Genomic DNA, 18655 nt, shown 5'->3' with positions numbered 1-18655 from the left:
CAAGGAACGGACAGATGAGTCTTTTCCAAAAATCCTAGTAAGTTTTTAAGATTTGCCAGCCMTTTATGCTTGACCTCCTCCTCAAAAAATGGCTATCATTCTTATTTGAACAGTTTACTCAAAGGAAAACATGCTTCCTAACAACCGATTTTGCTCAATTTGAGTTTATAGAAAGAAACCATGTAATAACCTAACGGAATTTACAGACTTGCTTAAAAGGCCTGAAGCAAGATTTTCCTGTATTTTACAAGGCACACAGGGTTTCCTCATCAGGTGTGTAGATCCATACAGCATGATCAATAAATGGAAAGCAAAAGATTTTTCTGCTTAGTATATGTTTCCTAATGGAAGTAAGTTTGGTATTTGTACAGCCACTGTTTTTTTTCCACCTTGCTGGATGATAGGTGGAGCTCTTCCAGTCATTTTACATGTGTAGGCTGCTGCCCATTATAGTTACACAGGCATTACTATAGCCACAGTAGATGCAAGGTCACAAGAAGAGCAGCCAATAAGAATACGATACATCTTTTTGAGGTGGCTATAGAAGCAGTCTCAGATGTAATACAATTAAAAATTTACTACAAATGGCACACTTGCACTTCTAACTTGCACATCTGCACTAGTTCTAGTTACTGTTGAGCTTATACTTTACCCTAGCTCTAGTGCACTTCTGCAGTAGTTTGGAGTGCAATCATTCATTTTGCTTTAAATCTTGCTCTGCACTAAGTATTTGAGATTTTTTTCCCCTGATGTTGGAAGAAAAAGGATCTTTTAAAAGGTATTATAAAAAAAGTCATTTGAAAAGACTGTGTGTCATATACTAAATTCCAGACAGAAGCCTCCAAGAAAAAGCTTTATAGTTACTTTGTCGTTACTGAAAATACACAAAGTTACTAATTAGATGGAATTATTTCACTTCCTACCATTCATGGTATTATTTTGCAAAGCCTTACTTTTCCTTTCAGGGAAAAAAAACAAAAACACCCTCAATCTGAGGCAGAAAAGAGATTTATGTACAACATTTCTTACCAACCCATGTACATCTTTTCAAATGTAATTCCAACATAGATGTGTATCAATCTGTTTTGATCATCACCAAAATAGCTCAGCAACTAATTTCTCTACTACTATATTGAATTATTGCTGTCTCCTAACTATCTCAATACTGGGTGACCTGCTGTGGCTGCCATTCCCTTCAGGAAGGATTCCTTCAGATTTCTAAGTGTAAATCAGCCATTCTATACTTCTTAAAACRTCAAATGAAAACAGAAATATATTATAGTGCAATCCTTAGAACTGGTCTGTTTTGCACACATGAATTATTATTCCTAGCCATCAACTTTAGAAATTGRTGGATTCAGAGTACAGCTTCTAGTACTTTCATGTTTCCAGAAAGCACAGTAGCAAAGAACTTTTAATTCCTCACCTGTTTATCAGGGACAACATACTCTTGTTTCTCTCTTCCATAGCTTCATTAGTACAGTAACAGAATGTTTAAGTTCATCACTAARTTATATTACTATATTTTGATTTTCCTAGATTAAGAAAGTGAAATGACRTCAAATGAAGCTTAGAAATTGTTGATGAAATAAGTTAAAACATTGCTTTCATATAAGCTTCAAATCTGTAACGTGGGCAATTAAAATCCTTAATTCTGAAGCAAGGATTAATCAGTGCAGTGACTAAAACAGTATTTCTGCTCTGTGACGGCATCTCTAACAACAGTCACTTTGGCTTTTGAAGTTCTAGAACAGATGACTATAGAATACACATACTTTCCACTTCCTGTTGAGGGGATCTGCTGAGAATTTGTGAAAATTTCTGATAGTTTAGGTGGAAATACACTCATATCTGTTTCTTCACCATAGGCAGTTGGTAGCAAAATTCATACTTAGGGTTAGAGGTGTTAAAACACTTTTGTATTACTAAAAGAAAAAAATTCTTGGAGTTCATATAATCAGTCTAGCGTTTGTCAATTCAAAATCAATTTGTTCAGAAAGTCAAAAATCAGCACATGAATTTTCTTCTCTCTCTAGATTATGTTTCAGAAGATTAACGCACAATATTGCTATTTCTCTTCCTCTTCTGCGATTACTTTTCAGTCYCTTACACAATTTCAACCAAAAATAAAGAGAGAAATAACTGTCCAGGAAAACCAACAGGCCCTTAAGTTATTTGTTTGTTCTGTCACAGCTTAGACTCTGAATGTCTCTTGCCTCTTAGATTTATTGACTTGCCTGGTAATTAAGTGCAATTTCAAAGTAGACTTTATACATACTGGTTTTCTGTCCACATGGCAGAAGAGCGAGAAAGGGAGCAAGAACACTAGGAAAGAAAAAAATCTGTTATAAAAGCTCAACGCATTATATTTCAGAGAGACAGTCCTACGAAACCAGGCTACTATAACTTTGCCAATCACAGGGCAGTCTGCTTAAAGTGCTTTAAAATCTGTGTATAAGAAGMGGTTCAAATTGAAGTTTACAATGCTCATTGTTTCATACTCTTCAGATTAGAGAAACACAGTGACCAACAGCTATATACCAAAGAAAAGTAGAACCCAAGTACCAAAGTCAACATAATAGGCTTATGCAGAAGATTCAGTTACAAAGCTTGAAACTCCTGAAACATGACTTGCATGTTTGTGCACACTGAACTGCATATAAAACACATCAATGCAAAATGAGAATTATTCTGAGGTTCATAAGCTTCAACTATCATTTCCACATGCCAAGCTTATAGCACATTACCTGACAAGAGAGAGGGAAGGTTCAGGCTGGCCCTTCACAAAACTCTCAGATTTTTCATAAGTCTCTACTCCCTCCTGACTGAATGTCTCCCAATAGCTGATTCTTATTATAATGCATTTCACATTCTTTCTTACACAAAGAATATATGCACATAGAGCCGTTTTTCTGCTTTGTCTCTCTCTCCTTCTCCTGCTCTTTTTTCTAAAGGGAAGGTAAGCCAAAGTGTCAACACTTTAAAAATACTATTAGAATGATAGGCAGAAGCAGCAAGCATCTCAACTAAGGTAGGTGTCAGAGACACCTGAACCAAGCATGAGCACCAAGGAGTGGCAGGCAACAGTGGTTGGAGATCCTCTTCTGCAGGGGGTAGAGATATATATCTGCTGACATATGCTACCAAAGGAGGTTTGGTCAGATTCAGAATGCTGGAGAGACTGCCAAGGCTTCTTCAAGCCCTTGGACTATTACCCCTTGTTGCTCATTCACACTCAGACATCAATRCTATTGCCACAAGAGACCTGGAGCAAAGTAAGAGCAACGATAAAGCTCTGGAGACAAAGAAGGTCAGTCGTGGGACCCTAAAGGATGTTCTCCTCAGTCCTACATATGAAAGGGAAAACACTTAGATAGGCATATCTTGTAAGCTAATTTGGCTACAGTACTGGTGCTGCCCATGGCCATGAGTATCCTCTATGAGATGAGGACTGATAAGTGAGAGATGAAATCTACTTGACAAAGTGGGGTATGGATATCTTTGCCAATAGGCTTGCCAATTTGGTGACAGGAGCTTTAAATTAGGTATACCAGGGGATGGTGTATTTAAGTGCAGCTAGCAGTTAAGTAAAATAATAGAGATTCAACTGAAGAATGGAAAAGACATAGGACATGTTGGTAGGAGGCAAAAAAGATCCTGGGAAAAGTAAAATGGATTGAAAGGGGATCCACCTCACTCATCTGTATACAGAATTATAACACTGGCAAAACTGAACATGGTAGGATAGCTCATATGACTGGAGTTTTGTGATGGATGCATACAGATTTTCTAAGACAGATAGAAAGGGAAGAACAGGAGGAAATTGCCCTTAATGTGAAGGAGCAGTCTGAACRTAAGATTATCTTCTATGGGATGAAGAACAGGTGGCTGAGAGCCTGTRGATCAGGATCAAAGCAGAGGCCAGTAAGGGCGACATTAGGTTAGGAGTTTGTTATAAACCACTTGATCAGGGTGAAAAAGCAAGTATCTGCTTCAGCAATCCCAGAAAGTCTCCAGATCACACAGCCTGGTTCTTATTGAAGACTTTAACCTCCCTGCCATCTACTGGAAGCACAACACAGCAAGACAAAATTCAAGAGGTTTCTGGAACATAACAACTGATGTTAAATAGGCCAAATCCATTTTACATTATCCTGGAATTGCTACTCACAAAGAATGAAGAACTTGCTAAGGATGTGATTATCAATGGCAGCCTTAACTGCTCTGACCAAGAAACAGAGTTCAAAATCCTGAAAAGGGTGAGGAAAGAATGCACAGTACAGACCCTGGACTTCAGAAGAACAGATTGGCTTTTTCAGTAGGTAGGATCCTGTGGGACACAATTCTGAAAAGCAAAGRAGCTCAAGAGAGCTGACAAGTCTTTTAGAACATCTGCTTCCAAGTGCCTTCCAATACTCAGGAAAATGAGCAGATGTATCAGCAACYGAGCCTGACGAAACAGAAAAAGCACTGCTGAATTCCAATACGAAAAGGACGTATGCAGGAGGTCGAACTWTGAACAGTTTACAAAGGGAAGACAACATTGCCCAGGCATGCAGGGATGGTATTAGAAAAGCCGGAGCCCACTAAAAGTTTCTACAAGTACAACAACAGGAGAAGAATAGAAAAGGAAGATGTGAACCCACTGCTGGATAGGGTGGGTGATTTACTGATGGCTGGCACAGATAAGACTGAGGTACCCARTGTTGGACTCTGCTTAGAGAGGGGAATTGGATGACTGAGGTCCCTTTCATTATAAGTGATTTTATAATGCTATTAAAGATTAGATGAAGCTGATGCACACTGTGATCATGTGCCATTCTTCAAGCTCTACCAAGCCTCATTTCCTCCAATTTCTACTTAAATCGGAAAGACTCAATTTCTGTTCCCTATCCTAAAATGTTCCTCAAAATATGAGTGGATCAGCTGTGGCATCTTAGGCACTGGCATGTGACAGGCAGACATTTCATCAAGCTGCATGAAGATRTGTGTTTGTTTTAGTCAGTAGGGTTTTATGGATATGATTTCAGACCTTTTCAGATTTGTTTTAACACACCAGAAAGACACAAGTTCCTAAAACTGTTACCCCAATGTTTCAAAGGTATTCAACAGTAAAATTTATTATTTTTAATGACAGTAAACTAACCATTGTCAGGTTCAAAACAGACTGAAAAGCATGCAACAGGCTCTCAGAATAACTAAAAGAAACTATCAAAATAGAAGTGAAATTGGTCCAAATAGATGGATACTGTTCTTGTAATACTTTTACAAGGAGAAAACATGCTATAGTTGGTTGAGGTAAACAGAAGAATAAACCTTTGTGACTGGATAACAATAGACAAGTCCTCTTCCTTGGTGCAGAATAAMARKTWTWWKMMSKKMWWAWAMYTWTTACCAGAAGCTAAGAGGTCAATATAASTGCTCAGAATCCAAAATATATATTTGAGGTTTTCAATGTGGAATTAATTACTCTTCCTCAGGAAAATTAACACCAAATAACACTGCAAGCTGTGCATGACTGAACTAGTTTTTCATGTTATTTCTAAAGAAGCACAAAATAGTGYATCATTTTTGGGAAACTATAGTCTTTTCCAAATATTTGGAAACACCTTCAAGTATCACTTAAATGATACTAGCAAACTACATTACTAGCAAAATACAGCCTAGCAAACTACATTATTTTACTAGATTATTTTAAAAATACTAATAAAGTGTTTAATATTATTTGATGGAAACTATTTTCTAGTATCATTTAAAAGAATCTTCAATACAGAAAACAACAACAAAAAAAATGGAGCAATGGATTCTCAATTCCAATACATGTACAATCAGAATTGGGATATATACTAATAATTAACAGAAAGGTAACTGACTAGATCACTTATTTTTGCATCTAGGATATTTTTTTAATGAAAAGCATAAAGAGTTCAGAATGTGCTGAAATTCTGGATTACTGGCTCACATAAATTTAAGTCCATGCATTAAAGTTGACAGAAATATGGCTGCCCATTAGATCTAGGTTACAGAAGTGTTAAAAATCCTATAAACATAATCCCTCCCATTTACTATTGTAATAACACAGGTAAACAATCAGCTGGAAGAGCAGAACATATGGCAGCAGAAACATACTGTGAAGCCAAGACTGGCTCCAGATTCAAATCAGTGTYTGAAATGGCAAGCATCAGGGAGCATAATTGCAAAGAAATGTGGACTGTATTTACAGGGAATAGAAGTCAAGTTCAAGGATTTTGTTGCTGTACTTAATACCATTTTTGATCTATTGGCAATCAGTATTTCCATAACATTTCAGCTTGGTAATCAATATTTGCATAATATTTCAGCTTCATTAATATGTTCTCCAAAACCTGTATTGTTTGCCAAAACCTGTATTGTTTGCTAATAGCTGCCCATATAAAAGGGCTTCAGGGCATAAAGGGTATTCTTCACATAATGAGGCCTTAAGAATTAAACAGAAATGAAGAGATGCATATTCGTGCTTTTCAAGCACAAAAATCACTTGTAAGAGACCCTTTAGCTGGGACTCTTCTCTCAAATATCGCTTCTAGATGTTTGCACAACTCCAATCAAGTCTTTTTTGCTTGACAGACTTCTACCTCAAAAGCCAACTCCCCAGCATCATCACTTTACCTCTAAATATCATCTCAGGAGGAACAAGTTGTACTGATTTGCTACAAAATCACCCCGGACAAGTCTTTTAACTGGAGTATTTAAATCAGTTTTAAGTGGTATAAAATCCTCTCTAGATACTTACAAATAATGGATTGCCATTCTTCATAACTTAACAAAAGCAGTTCAAAACCCCCTTCRCAGGATAAACTTTTCTGCAACCCTCTTTGTAGTTGCAAAATAGCAGGTTTGACTACAGAATAGCACTTTTCACATCAAGAGAACCATTAATTATTAACTACAGACAAGAGGTGATTTTTGTAAGCACTTACTTTTTTCAGCTAACTGTAATGGCACTGTAAGGCAAAATTTCCAACTCCTCCTTTCCCAAATCCACTCAGATAGAAGATTTATGTCTTATTTCAAAATTACGTCTCTGAAGTAAGACASTGTGGGACCCAGGGAGTGAACTTAAATTAACATCCTTGTCAGTTAGCAGTTACCCTGAGGAGTCCCTTGCGGGGGTTGGAGGGGCACAGGGCACACTTCTCTGTGTCTCCTGGTAAAGTCTAGAACAAACACGTTGTTAATCTCTTTCATGGTTTAAGTCCCTAGAAGAAGTCACCATCTGTATCAAACTTTCCTTCTTTCCTCATAACACAAGAATTCAGTATACTCAAATTATGCTGATAAAATTCTTTGCAGCAGGGTGCCGCTAATGGAAAAATTGGATTAAAAGTTACCTTAAAAAAAAGGAAAAGTGCTTTTTTTAAAAAAAAAAAAAGCTATTACTTATTTTAGTTATTTATTATGTCTGGTCAGAGTCACATCAACACAGCTTGCAGTGCTTTGCCACAGCATATCATAACTGACTGCACCATAAACTGAATCCTTGTTCTACCACTGGGACCTTCAAAGGCCACAAAGCCTAATTTCAAGACTTAGATCCTCAGAATTTCCAGCATGTCCCCACTGAAGCCAGAGCCTTCAGACACTTGGGGAAAATAAATAAATAAATAAATAAATAAATAAAAGACTTCTGGCAGTCAACATCGCACTGCAAAATCCCGAAAACATAATACCTCTGGTCTTGGGGAGGTCTGAGAGATTACAGCAGGGTTAATCCTACATTAGTTTCTGCAGAAGCAGGCCAGACTTCAGAAGTTTGGGCTGAACAACAAGGGGAGAGGGAATACAGGTTGACTGAAGTTTGTCAGTCAAGTCTATAGATATTTATTTTCTCACCTTACCRTTCTTCCATAGAAGACAAGATAAGGATCTCCGAGGAGTCTGTAACATAATGAACATTATGGGAACAACAACAAGAAAGAAGAAAAAAAAGAAAGTTTAATGGAAGGACATAGAAAATACTAGCTGTCTTCCCTTTAGGACACAAATCCATCAACAGATTTGATGATTTTTTTTTTCTTTTTTTTCATTTTTTGACATGAAACTCTCTAAAATTGTAGTTTACCTCCATGGTATCTAGGAATTCTCATGAAGTGTTTCAAGACACTCTGAAAATTATATTAGGGCAATACACATCCTATGAACTTTTATCAGACATTTAGCAGTGAAGACCATCTAATCAACACAGCAACTTCACCTTATGCAAGAGGAATCAGCATGAGATGAGTGAGAGGAATAGGTAAGCAACACRCAGCAAACTGCCAGAAGTTCAATAATGATATAGCAGTAAATACAACACAGAAGGAAGAAATGGCTTAAAATTACTGCATCTGTCCTTATTTAGGATATAAATCCAAAGAACAGATTTGTTTTTAATATGCAGTAATTCTAGAATTATGCAAGTAATTTAGATTTTAATGACGACAGCTCTGGAAAAGGCAAGCYGCAAAGCTTTTTCTAACAAAGTCTTGCTAGTTTCAGTAGTGTCAAACAGTTTCATAGACTGTCATAGAAAACAGTTCATAGACTGCCCTTTTCCCGTAATGGACACTCTTGAATTGTGGTTATCATACAATGCTACAATATAAATATCAAATCAAGCAGTTTCTGGTAAGGAAAACACTTCAAAACATTTAAAAGATCTGCTGCATCTATATACTAATTGTAATCAATTACAAAAGCAAGGAACTAAAKATTTGGAGTTATCCAGAGAAGCAACTTGGTACTCAAAACAAATGTAAACCTTTAACGTGTTTCTAGTACTATATATAGATTGTTTTGAACAAGAAGTGCATTTTAAAAGACAAGCAGGGTTATTYCACCACTGTCAACCCTGAAAAAGCATTTTGCACCTAAATTCAAGAATGAGCTTGAGAATGAATTCAGGCATTTAATTTTTACTTAGGAGGTTCATTACACATCTGGAATTCTTGCCTTATATTTGTGAAGCCTTCATCTTAGTAGGAAGTGTCAAAAATGTTTATTAGTGTCAATAGGATTAGAAGTGTTCGGAACAACGTATCCCTCCACTTAAACCCCCAAAGGGCCCAATCCAAAAAGGTGTGCTTAAACAACACGAGACAAATATTGACAGTCGTGATTTCAGGATGAGACAGCAGTGACAGCTACTGTCATTCAGGACTGAGGCACACCTTCTGAGGCACATTTACTGGGCAAAGGTTCCCTGTTGTACATAACTCTCAAAGTACCCAGGGTTTGTTCTTCTATCATGCATGAAGACTCGGCTAAATAATAGACTTACTTTCTCCCCATCTATTCCAGGCTTTTTTTCCCYCTCCATAATTAAATAGGACTCTACTATTAAACAGTAAGTCTTTTATTCCTATCTGATCTCTACAAGTTTGAGTTTTTCCACAGAAATAGGGCTCTGAGCAACACAGACACTAGACCTGATCAGCTGCAAAAATTGTTCTTCCACTCACTAAGCTCACAACTTCTATAGAGCAGCTCAGGAGGAATCAGTCTACTTCAGAACACCATAACCACTGTCTTAAAGTGTTCTGAACGGAAGCTACAGTTGAAGCAYTGAAGTTTACTATAGTTGAAGTAGTTGAAACCTCATCTGAGAAATTTGATAAAATACACCAATTCAACAATAACAATTAAGTTATTGAACTTGTACCAGAGTTCACCCATGGTTTATAAACTGAATCCACGAATTACTCTTTGACAAGCCCTGAAAGGGAAGGGGGAAAAAAAATGAAGTCACTAACAAACCACAGGAAATGGATGGGCTAAGTAGACTTCTGCAAAAGTATGCTCCCCCAGTTACTTGTAATAGAAAACTTCTCAGACAGGATCAGATGAGTAACTTGTTTAAATTTATGGTAAGTTGCATGCTGCAGCCTCAGTTGAAATAAGACAGATTGCATAATTAAGATAATCCTTCAAATATATAGCATGGGTTTCATTTCAACTGAACTCAGTAAGATTAGCTATGCAAGTAAGGAAAAAAAAAACCTAAGAATTGTGGGGTAAAGCCATGCTGACCTTTCACTTTAATTTAGACAAATTTCACTTATTCCCTTGACATTCCCTTTTGCCTTCCATCCAACACTCCTTTCTTTTTACAACTATCCCTGAGCTCCCAACTTGTTCAGCACATTCTTTGCTGCTGAACCCAAAGTCACTAGACAAGTATCCTAGCAACTACAGCAGCTGATGACCTTACTCAATGGAAGCATGCTTATCAAGTTGAGAGAGGGAGCACTTCTACCTCATTAGTGAAGTAAAGGAACGACTTATTTTGCGGAAAATCAACAAAAAAGGTGAGTGGGTATTATAACAAAAACTTGTAATTACGGTTAAGCACAGATATATTGTCTAGCCCAACATCTACAGATCACTATTGAGTTTTAGTGTACTGGATCATTTGAGTGTGACCAAACAACCTAGCTCAGCCTGCAGTATTAAGGGAGAGATAGCCAAGCTAATTTGGAGCTGCTGAGTTCCTGCCTTCTCATCCTCAGTTTTGATTCTGTTCCCTCCCTTATGCCAGTACAGCGCTGTGCAAAAAGTCAAAAAGGCAGGGCAAAGCGTTAACCCCACTAAAAATTAACACAGCATGGGAGGGTTTGTTTTGTTTCCAGATAGAGYTCTCTGAACCAGATAGTCAGCCAAGCACAAGGTAAGTGGTAGGAGCACACAGCTAGACACAGAAAAGCTGTCACACTGCAGGAGCCTTGATAAAGCTTTGCTTGCTCTGCTGAGGAATCCCACCCACAGAGATCAACCTCGTGTCACACCTACACCAGCCAAGCTGCTGCCAGCTCTCAGAGTAAGCAGCGCTGCCCTGCCCCCCACTGCATAGCCAAAGTGATTTGAATTAACCCATCCAATAGGAAAAAATCCATGTCAAGTTATCAGCTGAACAAATTTGTTCAGTAGTTGCACAACACTAGCTCCAACACAAGGAAGGGAACAAGGAACCCGAAACCATCACTGGCATTGAGAACAGCATATACGAACACATGAAATTACACCTAGTCACGTTACCAATGTAATGTGAACGCATCTGGTGTAACATGAAACTGTACCTTCAGACTGCACTTAATAGCCATTAAGGAACTACCTAGAAACAGTATTAGCATTAAAAAAAAAAAAAAAAATACTTTTCTCAGCCAAGTACACCAACAAACAGCAGCCCAAATCCCAACACTATTTACATATTCACGAAAAGCCTGCCTCTCCTCTAATGAATCCACATCAACTGCAGGAGCTGGTTTGTGCTCTCAGTCCTGCAAGTCACATTTTTAAATTACAACCTGATACTTGAAGGCTTATACAGTCACTAAACAAATGAAGTCACATGATTCATTCCCATCCCCCCCACATACACACTAGTTTGATGGTATTTACAAGGAAACTGAACGAAGAAGCCTTTTTTTCACCCTGGACATGTTAGGCATATCTGTCAGTCAATGCATTAGGGAGYTAAATTACAATCAAGCACTTAACTGAGCAACCGTATAATTTTCACTTGAGTAAAACGGTTTTGGCTCTTCTGAGCGACTGAACAATATCTTCCTAGTATGTGCAAATTTTGCAGCAATACTGAAAACGATCTTATTCAGTAGTGTACRTTTTGAGAGTGAGTTTGTTCTACAAAAAAAAAAAGTGCTTGCTTGCTTGCTTCTGTTTTTTATGATGTCAAGAAATACTTAGAAAGGAATAAGCTCAAATTGCAATAACCACCCTGAAGAGCCAGAGKTAACTAGTCATTTGAGAGACTTTAAAAATAAATATACACACACTATTCTCGTGCCTTAATGCAACTGAGACAAGAGGTTTCTTGCAGCTTGAAGAAAACAAATAAATAAAAAACCCCACAGGATAGGKAAGTAATGTTTTAACTATCTATATAATCTCGATCTGCACAACTTAATAGTAGTGAATTAAAAAAAGAAAATCCTCATCCTTCCTCCAATGTATACAAGGTATTTCTTGTTAATTAATCTTTATTCCAACATTCTAAGTGCAAGTTACACCTAACCTATAAGGTTAAGAAGAAACTTGCAAACATCTAATACATGCCCCATTATAAAAAAACGTGGCAACRAGTGGAACTGAAGAACTTCTAACCATTAAGCACCTTAGACGCTTGTTGAAAAGCGGCTAAAGAACAACTATGTCACTTGGGGGGAGGGGTGCCCTCAGGACTGGCTCCAGCCYGCAGCCCCTAAACCTCCATATCTTCCCTACTCATAATGCAGTTTTCTAATAGATGATCTAACAAGCTAGTGACATAGGAAAAAAACAACAACAATCAACAGTTAWACATTCTGCTCATAACTGTTTGATGATCCCACTAACTCTCTTACATTAGACCTGAGACTCTTCATCTCTGAGTTGGTAGAAAAACAACTTTACAAAAAAGAATGGTACTTCTCTAACTTTGAATCTCCCTAAACTGCCTTACCATGGAGTCAGACCAATGCCAGCTATAACACAACACTGGATGCAAACAAAACAAAAGGCAACCAACCAAMCAAAAAAACAGTCCTTGAGGTAACATCTAACCATTCAACTGGCTGCATCACTAAATCAGGCAATTAGACTCCTCAACTCAGCTTCCCCCCTCCCCCCGCCAAGGCTGTAAGGATATTTCTCTCACATTGGAAACACTGATCAAACAGAACTAGCTTTCTCCTTRACCTTCCTTCACAATCTTCCTGTTGCTCATTCATGGCCTGTGCCAGGATAAGTTGTTTGCACAACTCTTCTAYCAGAYTATGGAAACTAATTTAAAAATTAACAGAAAAGTTTTAAGCAATCTCAGCTCAGACCCACTCACTGTCCACTCCCACAAATAAGGCAGCTGCACAGTAAAAAAAAAATGACCAGCAAGGATGCAGGGCCTACATGTGTTCAAGCTGCCACTGAAATAGGTTTCCTAGAATTACAACTTCACTGACACTTCACTCCCATGGCAACAGGCTGAAGTGGCTTTTCTTATAACCATTCTCTGACACACGCAAACTAGTGAGAAAGCGGAATTCCATAAAATGAAACAAAAAGAAAAAATCRGTATAAACTAACTGCAGTATAACAAGGAGTGACTAAAACATTGATGCAATGAATTAGGTTATGCCAYTGTTACAAGCCACTGAGCCACATAACTGTTAAAAGCTCTCCTTACTTAATATTTGCTTCAGAAAGCATCTAAAAGCTCCATGAAGTGAACCAGAAGTTGTAACAAGGGAAAAAAAAATCCTGGATTCCTGGCCATTAAAAGCTTACAAACTCGGGCAAGCAACAATTGACAACTGAATTAATTAGAATTTACAATGAAAAAACAGCCCCCAAAAGGAGCTCTGATACATACAAACCCCTGTGGACACCGCGGCAAATGAGTTTTAAAACACTGATTGTGAGGCAGATTTGAAGATGTTTACRGGAATTTCTTGAAGCATGAAGACAATGCATGCACTCACACAAAAATACATTTTTAAAAACAGTGATGGAAGCTAAAACAACCACTTGGGAATGGTAATTTCATCTCCAAAATAAGCAGAATCAGCTTTGGGAGAGTCTGTGATAGGCACTGAAAGTGAAACAGGCAGTGTAAGGTTGATGCAACACAGCAGTGGAAGCCAGCAAGGGGAGACAGTGAGAGCAGACCACTCAAACTGACCAGGTAGAATAATCTTCACAGTAGTATTCTAAGTGCATAAAAGATTTTCTGATGAATAGAAGATTAGTTAGGGTAAAATGACTGTAACTCAGTCTCTAGACTGATGTTATAGGGGCAACTAGTTTAATCCAGCAATTTAAGCCATCTCTGGGTAAAGTTTTACACTCTTCACAAAAATATTAGGATTTATGAAACTTGGGAAAGGAGTCCTGAAGACCAGATCTCTTAACGTGAACAGACACGTAAGAACCTGAGACTTTCTCCTACAACTAACTCAAACAGAGGAACCCTGCCAATTGTTTCAACTACTCCTCAACGGGCATACCAGGGTTAGAAATTGCCAGACCAGAATAAGAAYGATTATTTAACTCACACGGTAGTCCAATTTCTCCGAGGCTGTTTTGTAAGAACCCGTTATTGAAAATGAGCAAACGAAAAAAAAAACTCATTAGCAAGCTTACATTCTTTTTTTATGAAAATTTGAAAAAATGTAATACCATCAAGTGCTCCCTTATGACATCTGCATTAGATTCTGCTCCTGCATACACATCGCTAAAAAAAAAAAAAAGCAAGTTTCAAGTTTTATGAACACCGTTTAATGCTACTGCAAATAACCGCATGCTTTTCCTCAAAAGCTATCCAAACACCATTTCAATCATTTGATTTTATATTAATAAAGCCTCACACATTGTAGAATATCTATATAATACAAAGGTACCTACTACTACTATTGTGAAAAGCACAAGAACAGCAATATGAGATGACTATAACTATTGAGATTACTGTAACTATTGACTAAGGAAATTCCTGCCAACCAGTTATGTTATTTACCTTAAGACTATATTTCAACTCTAATCTTTAATTTAGAATGTACGTGCATAGCATTACCAGTTTGTATGACAAGCTTTCCAAAAGCTATGCTGATCGCCACTGATGTGATCAATTTTTTTCCACCTATACAAAGACCTGAGTATCCTAACATTTCATAGCAACTGAAAATTTGTGCTCTGTCATTGCATATTTTAARAAATTCAGACATTGGTCACTAACTTGTAAGTCAGCATCACAAATTATGCATCTGTATTTTTTCCTCAGTCTTCTAAAGGTGCACATAAACTTGAATTTGCTACAACGAAATGTTTTCTTCAGTACTGTATAGTCAGGAGACATTCAACAGCACATATGCATGATCACTTTAAAAATCATAGCAAACTCATGCTTAGTGCCACTGACACTGTGTAACAATATTTTAGTTCAAGACAACCAAACATTCTAGAAAGCTCAGGATGAATCAAACATACAATAACCTGTACATTCATAAGACCTACCAAAACAATCTGCCACTGAGCTTTCCACTCCAAACTAGAATTCTATATTTCTCTTTAGAAAATAGTTTTTTTTTTAAAAATAAAATGTCTTGAGTGAAATACCTCAATATCTGAAGAGRTACATCATTTCTACTACCTTATTCCATTTAATTTAAATGGATACTGCATAGCWGTTACTGACAAATTCCAAAGTGTGGAATTTGCACACTTTGGGAATCCCCCACCTACTTAAAATGACTCATCATATTTGCCTACAATACAGACAACCAGTATTGGTCCTTCAAATGGCCAACAAATTCTCACTCATCATAGCTTTGGAGAGCGTTTTTAGATAGAGAAAAATTAGTATAATCACTTTAAGAAAYAGCCATCCAGGTGCAACTCTGTACTATTCTAAGTCAGCAAGAGAGCAGAAGACTCCACCACACCAACCTACTCTGTGGTCACTTTTCGGAAACCCTAGTGCAAACAGAAACTGACACAAGTTATTTATCAACTGCACRTCAACGTAATACACCACAGGCTGTCACTGGAATTAATTCGTAACTAATTACATTACTACAGGGGAATAGGACTGTTCTACCCTCATACCTCTTAAATGCTCAAGAACAAACTTCTTTTCTTCCTGCAAGAAAAAGGAAGTTATCAATTTCGTTATTTGTTGCTGTGAAATTCACCTTAGCAGTGACTAAATCTCTGAGAAMAGTTTAGCGACAGCATAAATCCAAACACTTCCCTGTCTCAACAGATAAAGACACACCCTCAGCAGGCAACTAGAGTATATTTTATATAGCCACAACAAGCCTCCTTGTCTTAAAATTGAGAGAAATCAATCATTTTGCATCCTCTACTTCTAATGATCAAGAAATAAGAAAAGGTAGGCTGAGGAGAATGAAACAGTGAAAATTGCACACACACACTGCAAACCCTATGGTACCATGACAAACCACTCCACTACCATAAACTCAAGCAAGGACTTCAGCAATTAGACAATCCTCCACTGTCAGTGTCTTTCACACAACTGCACAGAGGGCAGATTAGCTTTCGCTAAAGTCTAAGGAAAATGCTAGTTACTGAAATCTTCCCTCAGTGAAGAAAGCAATGCCTACCTGAAAAACAGACCCAGAAATACTAATAACTTAGTCTGATGAAGGAAAAAAAGACAAAAAAAAAAAAAAACTATAAATATACATCAGCTCCTATGATATAGGAAACTATTAAAGTATTTCCTTCACAGGACCGTGAAGTAACTGCAAAAAGACATTTCTAATCAAAACACAAGAAAACTCGTAAGTTACTTTCTTGGGGAAGTTATCCAACTTCAAAGTCAGGTTTAAAGACACTTGTGTGTATTTCAGTAAAGGTCAACTGTAAAATTTACTTCTGGTTATAGATTGCATCATACTTTAATTATTCCTAGCTTTATACATTGCATCATTGTTACCTTTGCAGTGATCCAGTCACTCACAGCACATATCCTCAGTACATATTCTGCTAAAAACAAGTTCTGTTTGCAGCATTAGTTACAAGTGTTTCAATATAAATCTTAATCATTGGTCTAGTCTCTAAATAGTATTAACTACAGCTTTAACACAGTATATACCTTGTTTTTAAACTCTGCTTAGAGGAAAAGTTTAAATATAGAACTATTGCTGATCTTTTCAAGCATGCCATTAGAGTTCGTCATTCTATCATGGAGAATTTTGATCCTATGACTAATTTCCCAAAACAGCAGTTACAACAACAGTGTCACTAACATTCCAACAGGAAATAAAAGTGTCCTCCTGACACTGCTGATATGCACTTTACAAGAGATGACAAAACACCTGCGGAGGTTTTTTTGCCGTAGTTTCATACAATTTTGAACTAGCTTTAGCTAGGAACAATGTTTCTTTTTTTTTTTTTTAAGTTGTTTTTAAGGAATATTAATATGGCACTCCAATTGGGTTCATTATGAGAACCTGGCAACACTAGAATTTTCAGATGAAAAAATAAGCTTGCTTTTTGATTTTAACATGCCAGGCATTTTTGTTTTTTTTAGTTTGACATTATCTGTTCCTTTGTTTTCTCTCAGGAAGTAAAGCAAGCTAGCATACATACACTTGATTCACTCGCTTTCTYAAATTTAAATTCAGCCCTTCCCTCAAATTCTCTTTTTCCTCCATAGATTTCAGTCATACCCACCGAATCCAGAAGAGAGTAGTTGCAAGGACTCTCTGAAAGCCATTCGGTCCAAACGACCCTCTCAAAGCAGGACCAACTTTGCAGTTAAATTCAATTATTGAATAGATGTTAAACATACGCATATTGAAGAAAAAAAAAATCTAGGTTTATTTATTCTTTTTTTTTACTCCGACTTTCATTCGTGAAACTTACTGAACCCAGAAGAGAGAACGAGTAACKAAAACGCCGCAGCGGCACGCAGCCGCCTGCGGAGAGCTCGGCGAAGACCTGAGCGCAGCCACCCCCAGCCTTGCACGGCGCGACCGACGCGCCTCCTGCTGCGAGCGCCACGGAAAAGCCCTTTACGGAAAGCAGCCGCTGCCCAAACGCGCGAGCAGAGACACTCCGGCCCCTTCCCCCCCCCCCCCCCACCAAAAAAAAAAGCATGCCAGAAAGAAGCACGCAGCCCACCGCAGGACAAATCGCCCTCGGCCGCCACCCAGGGCTGCCCAGGAGGGAAAGGACGAGCGGAGGCGCACGCGGGGCAGAGCAAGGCGACAAAACGAAGCAGCGGCGCGAACAAAGCCCAGGTCCGCGCCGGCGCCCCGCACCGCAGCTTTGTCCGGGCCGCGGCAAGGCGTCGCCCCACCGGACCCGGCTGCTCGCCCGCACCTCGCGCGCTGCCAGCGGCTCCCGGCAGAGGGGCTGGCAGGAACGGAGCCGCCGTCCAGCCCTCCCACGCCCACCGCGGGCAGCGGCGGCGGCCGGGCGAGCGAGCGAGGCTCCGCGTGGGGCGAGCGGGGCAGGCGCCGCCGGCGCTCTCCGCGGGCAGCAGCGGGGCCGAAGCGGGGCAGGGAGCCGCCCTGCCCCCGCCGCCCTCRCTCCCAGCCCAGCAGTGCCGCCACCTCCCCCCGCTTCCCTCCACCTGCGCGCCGAGAGCCCCCTGCTCCTCCCTCCCCMGCCGCGGGCTCCGGGCTTCGCCCCCGGCGCGCCCCACCTGCGCAGCAGAGCAGCACGAGGGCCAGCAGCGGGGGCTCCATGGCGCGGGCAGCGGCTCCAACGGCACCAACGGCTCCCCCTCGCCACGGCGGGCGCGTCGCCCTGCCCCGCCCCGCACCGCCCCGCCCCGCGCGCACCGCCCAGCAGGTGAGTCACCGTCACTTCCGGCCGCCGCGGGGCCCCCGAGGGCAGCGCCCCCCGAGGGCCGCCGCGCCCCGCCGGCCTCCTTCACCCCCTGGCCCCGCCGGCAGCGCCCTCGCCTGCCCCGCGAAGCCGCGGAGGCGCCTGCTTGTTGGCCGCGGTGGCGGCCTCTCGTCTCTCCGTCCCGGCTCGCCCCCGCGCCAGGGCCGTCGTCCTGCCCGTTGGGGCCGTGGGAAATGCCGTGCGTGGGCGTGCACCTCGGCCACCGGCCGTGCGGGGGTCACGGGCGAGGTGGCGCCTCAGCCAAGGCCGCCGCTACGCCGTGCCCTCGCCG

General features: G+C 39.9%; 1 protein-coding gene across 2 annotated transcripts in view; it reads right to left on the bottom strand.

Annotated features, from left to right (window-relative positions):
- The window catches only part of CXADR (CXADR cell adhesion molecule), a 38255-nt gene extending 19959 nt beyond the window's left edge, over positions 1 to 18296 (bottom strand). For both annotated transcript variants that reach the window (XM_085318920.1, XM_085318919.1), the window contains exon 1: positions 18179 to 18296. In XM_085318920.1, coding sequence (XP_085175046.1) covers positions 18179 to 18221 — 43 coding nt within the window. In that variant the 5' untranslated portion in view covers positions 18222 to 18296. The remainder of the gene's footprint in view (positions 1 to 18178) is intronic.
- Positions 18297 to 18655: the final 359 nt, after the last annotated feature.

This window comes from Rhea americana, unplaced genomic scaffold (assembly GCF_003343005.1).
Source record: "Rhea americana isolate MKP2758 unplaced genomic scaffold, rheAme1 scaffold_56, whole genome shotgun sequence".
NCBI lineage: Eukaryota > Metazoa > Chordata > Aves > Rheiformes > Rheidae > Rhea > Rhea americana.
The sequence above is the reverse complement of the archived record's forward strand: the minus strand, read 5'-3'. Positions and strand labels throughout refer to the sequence as shown.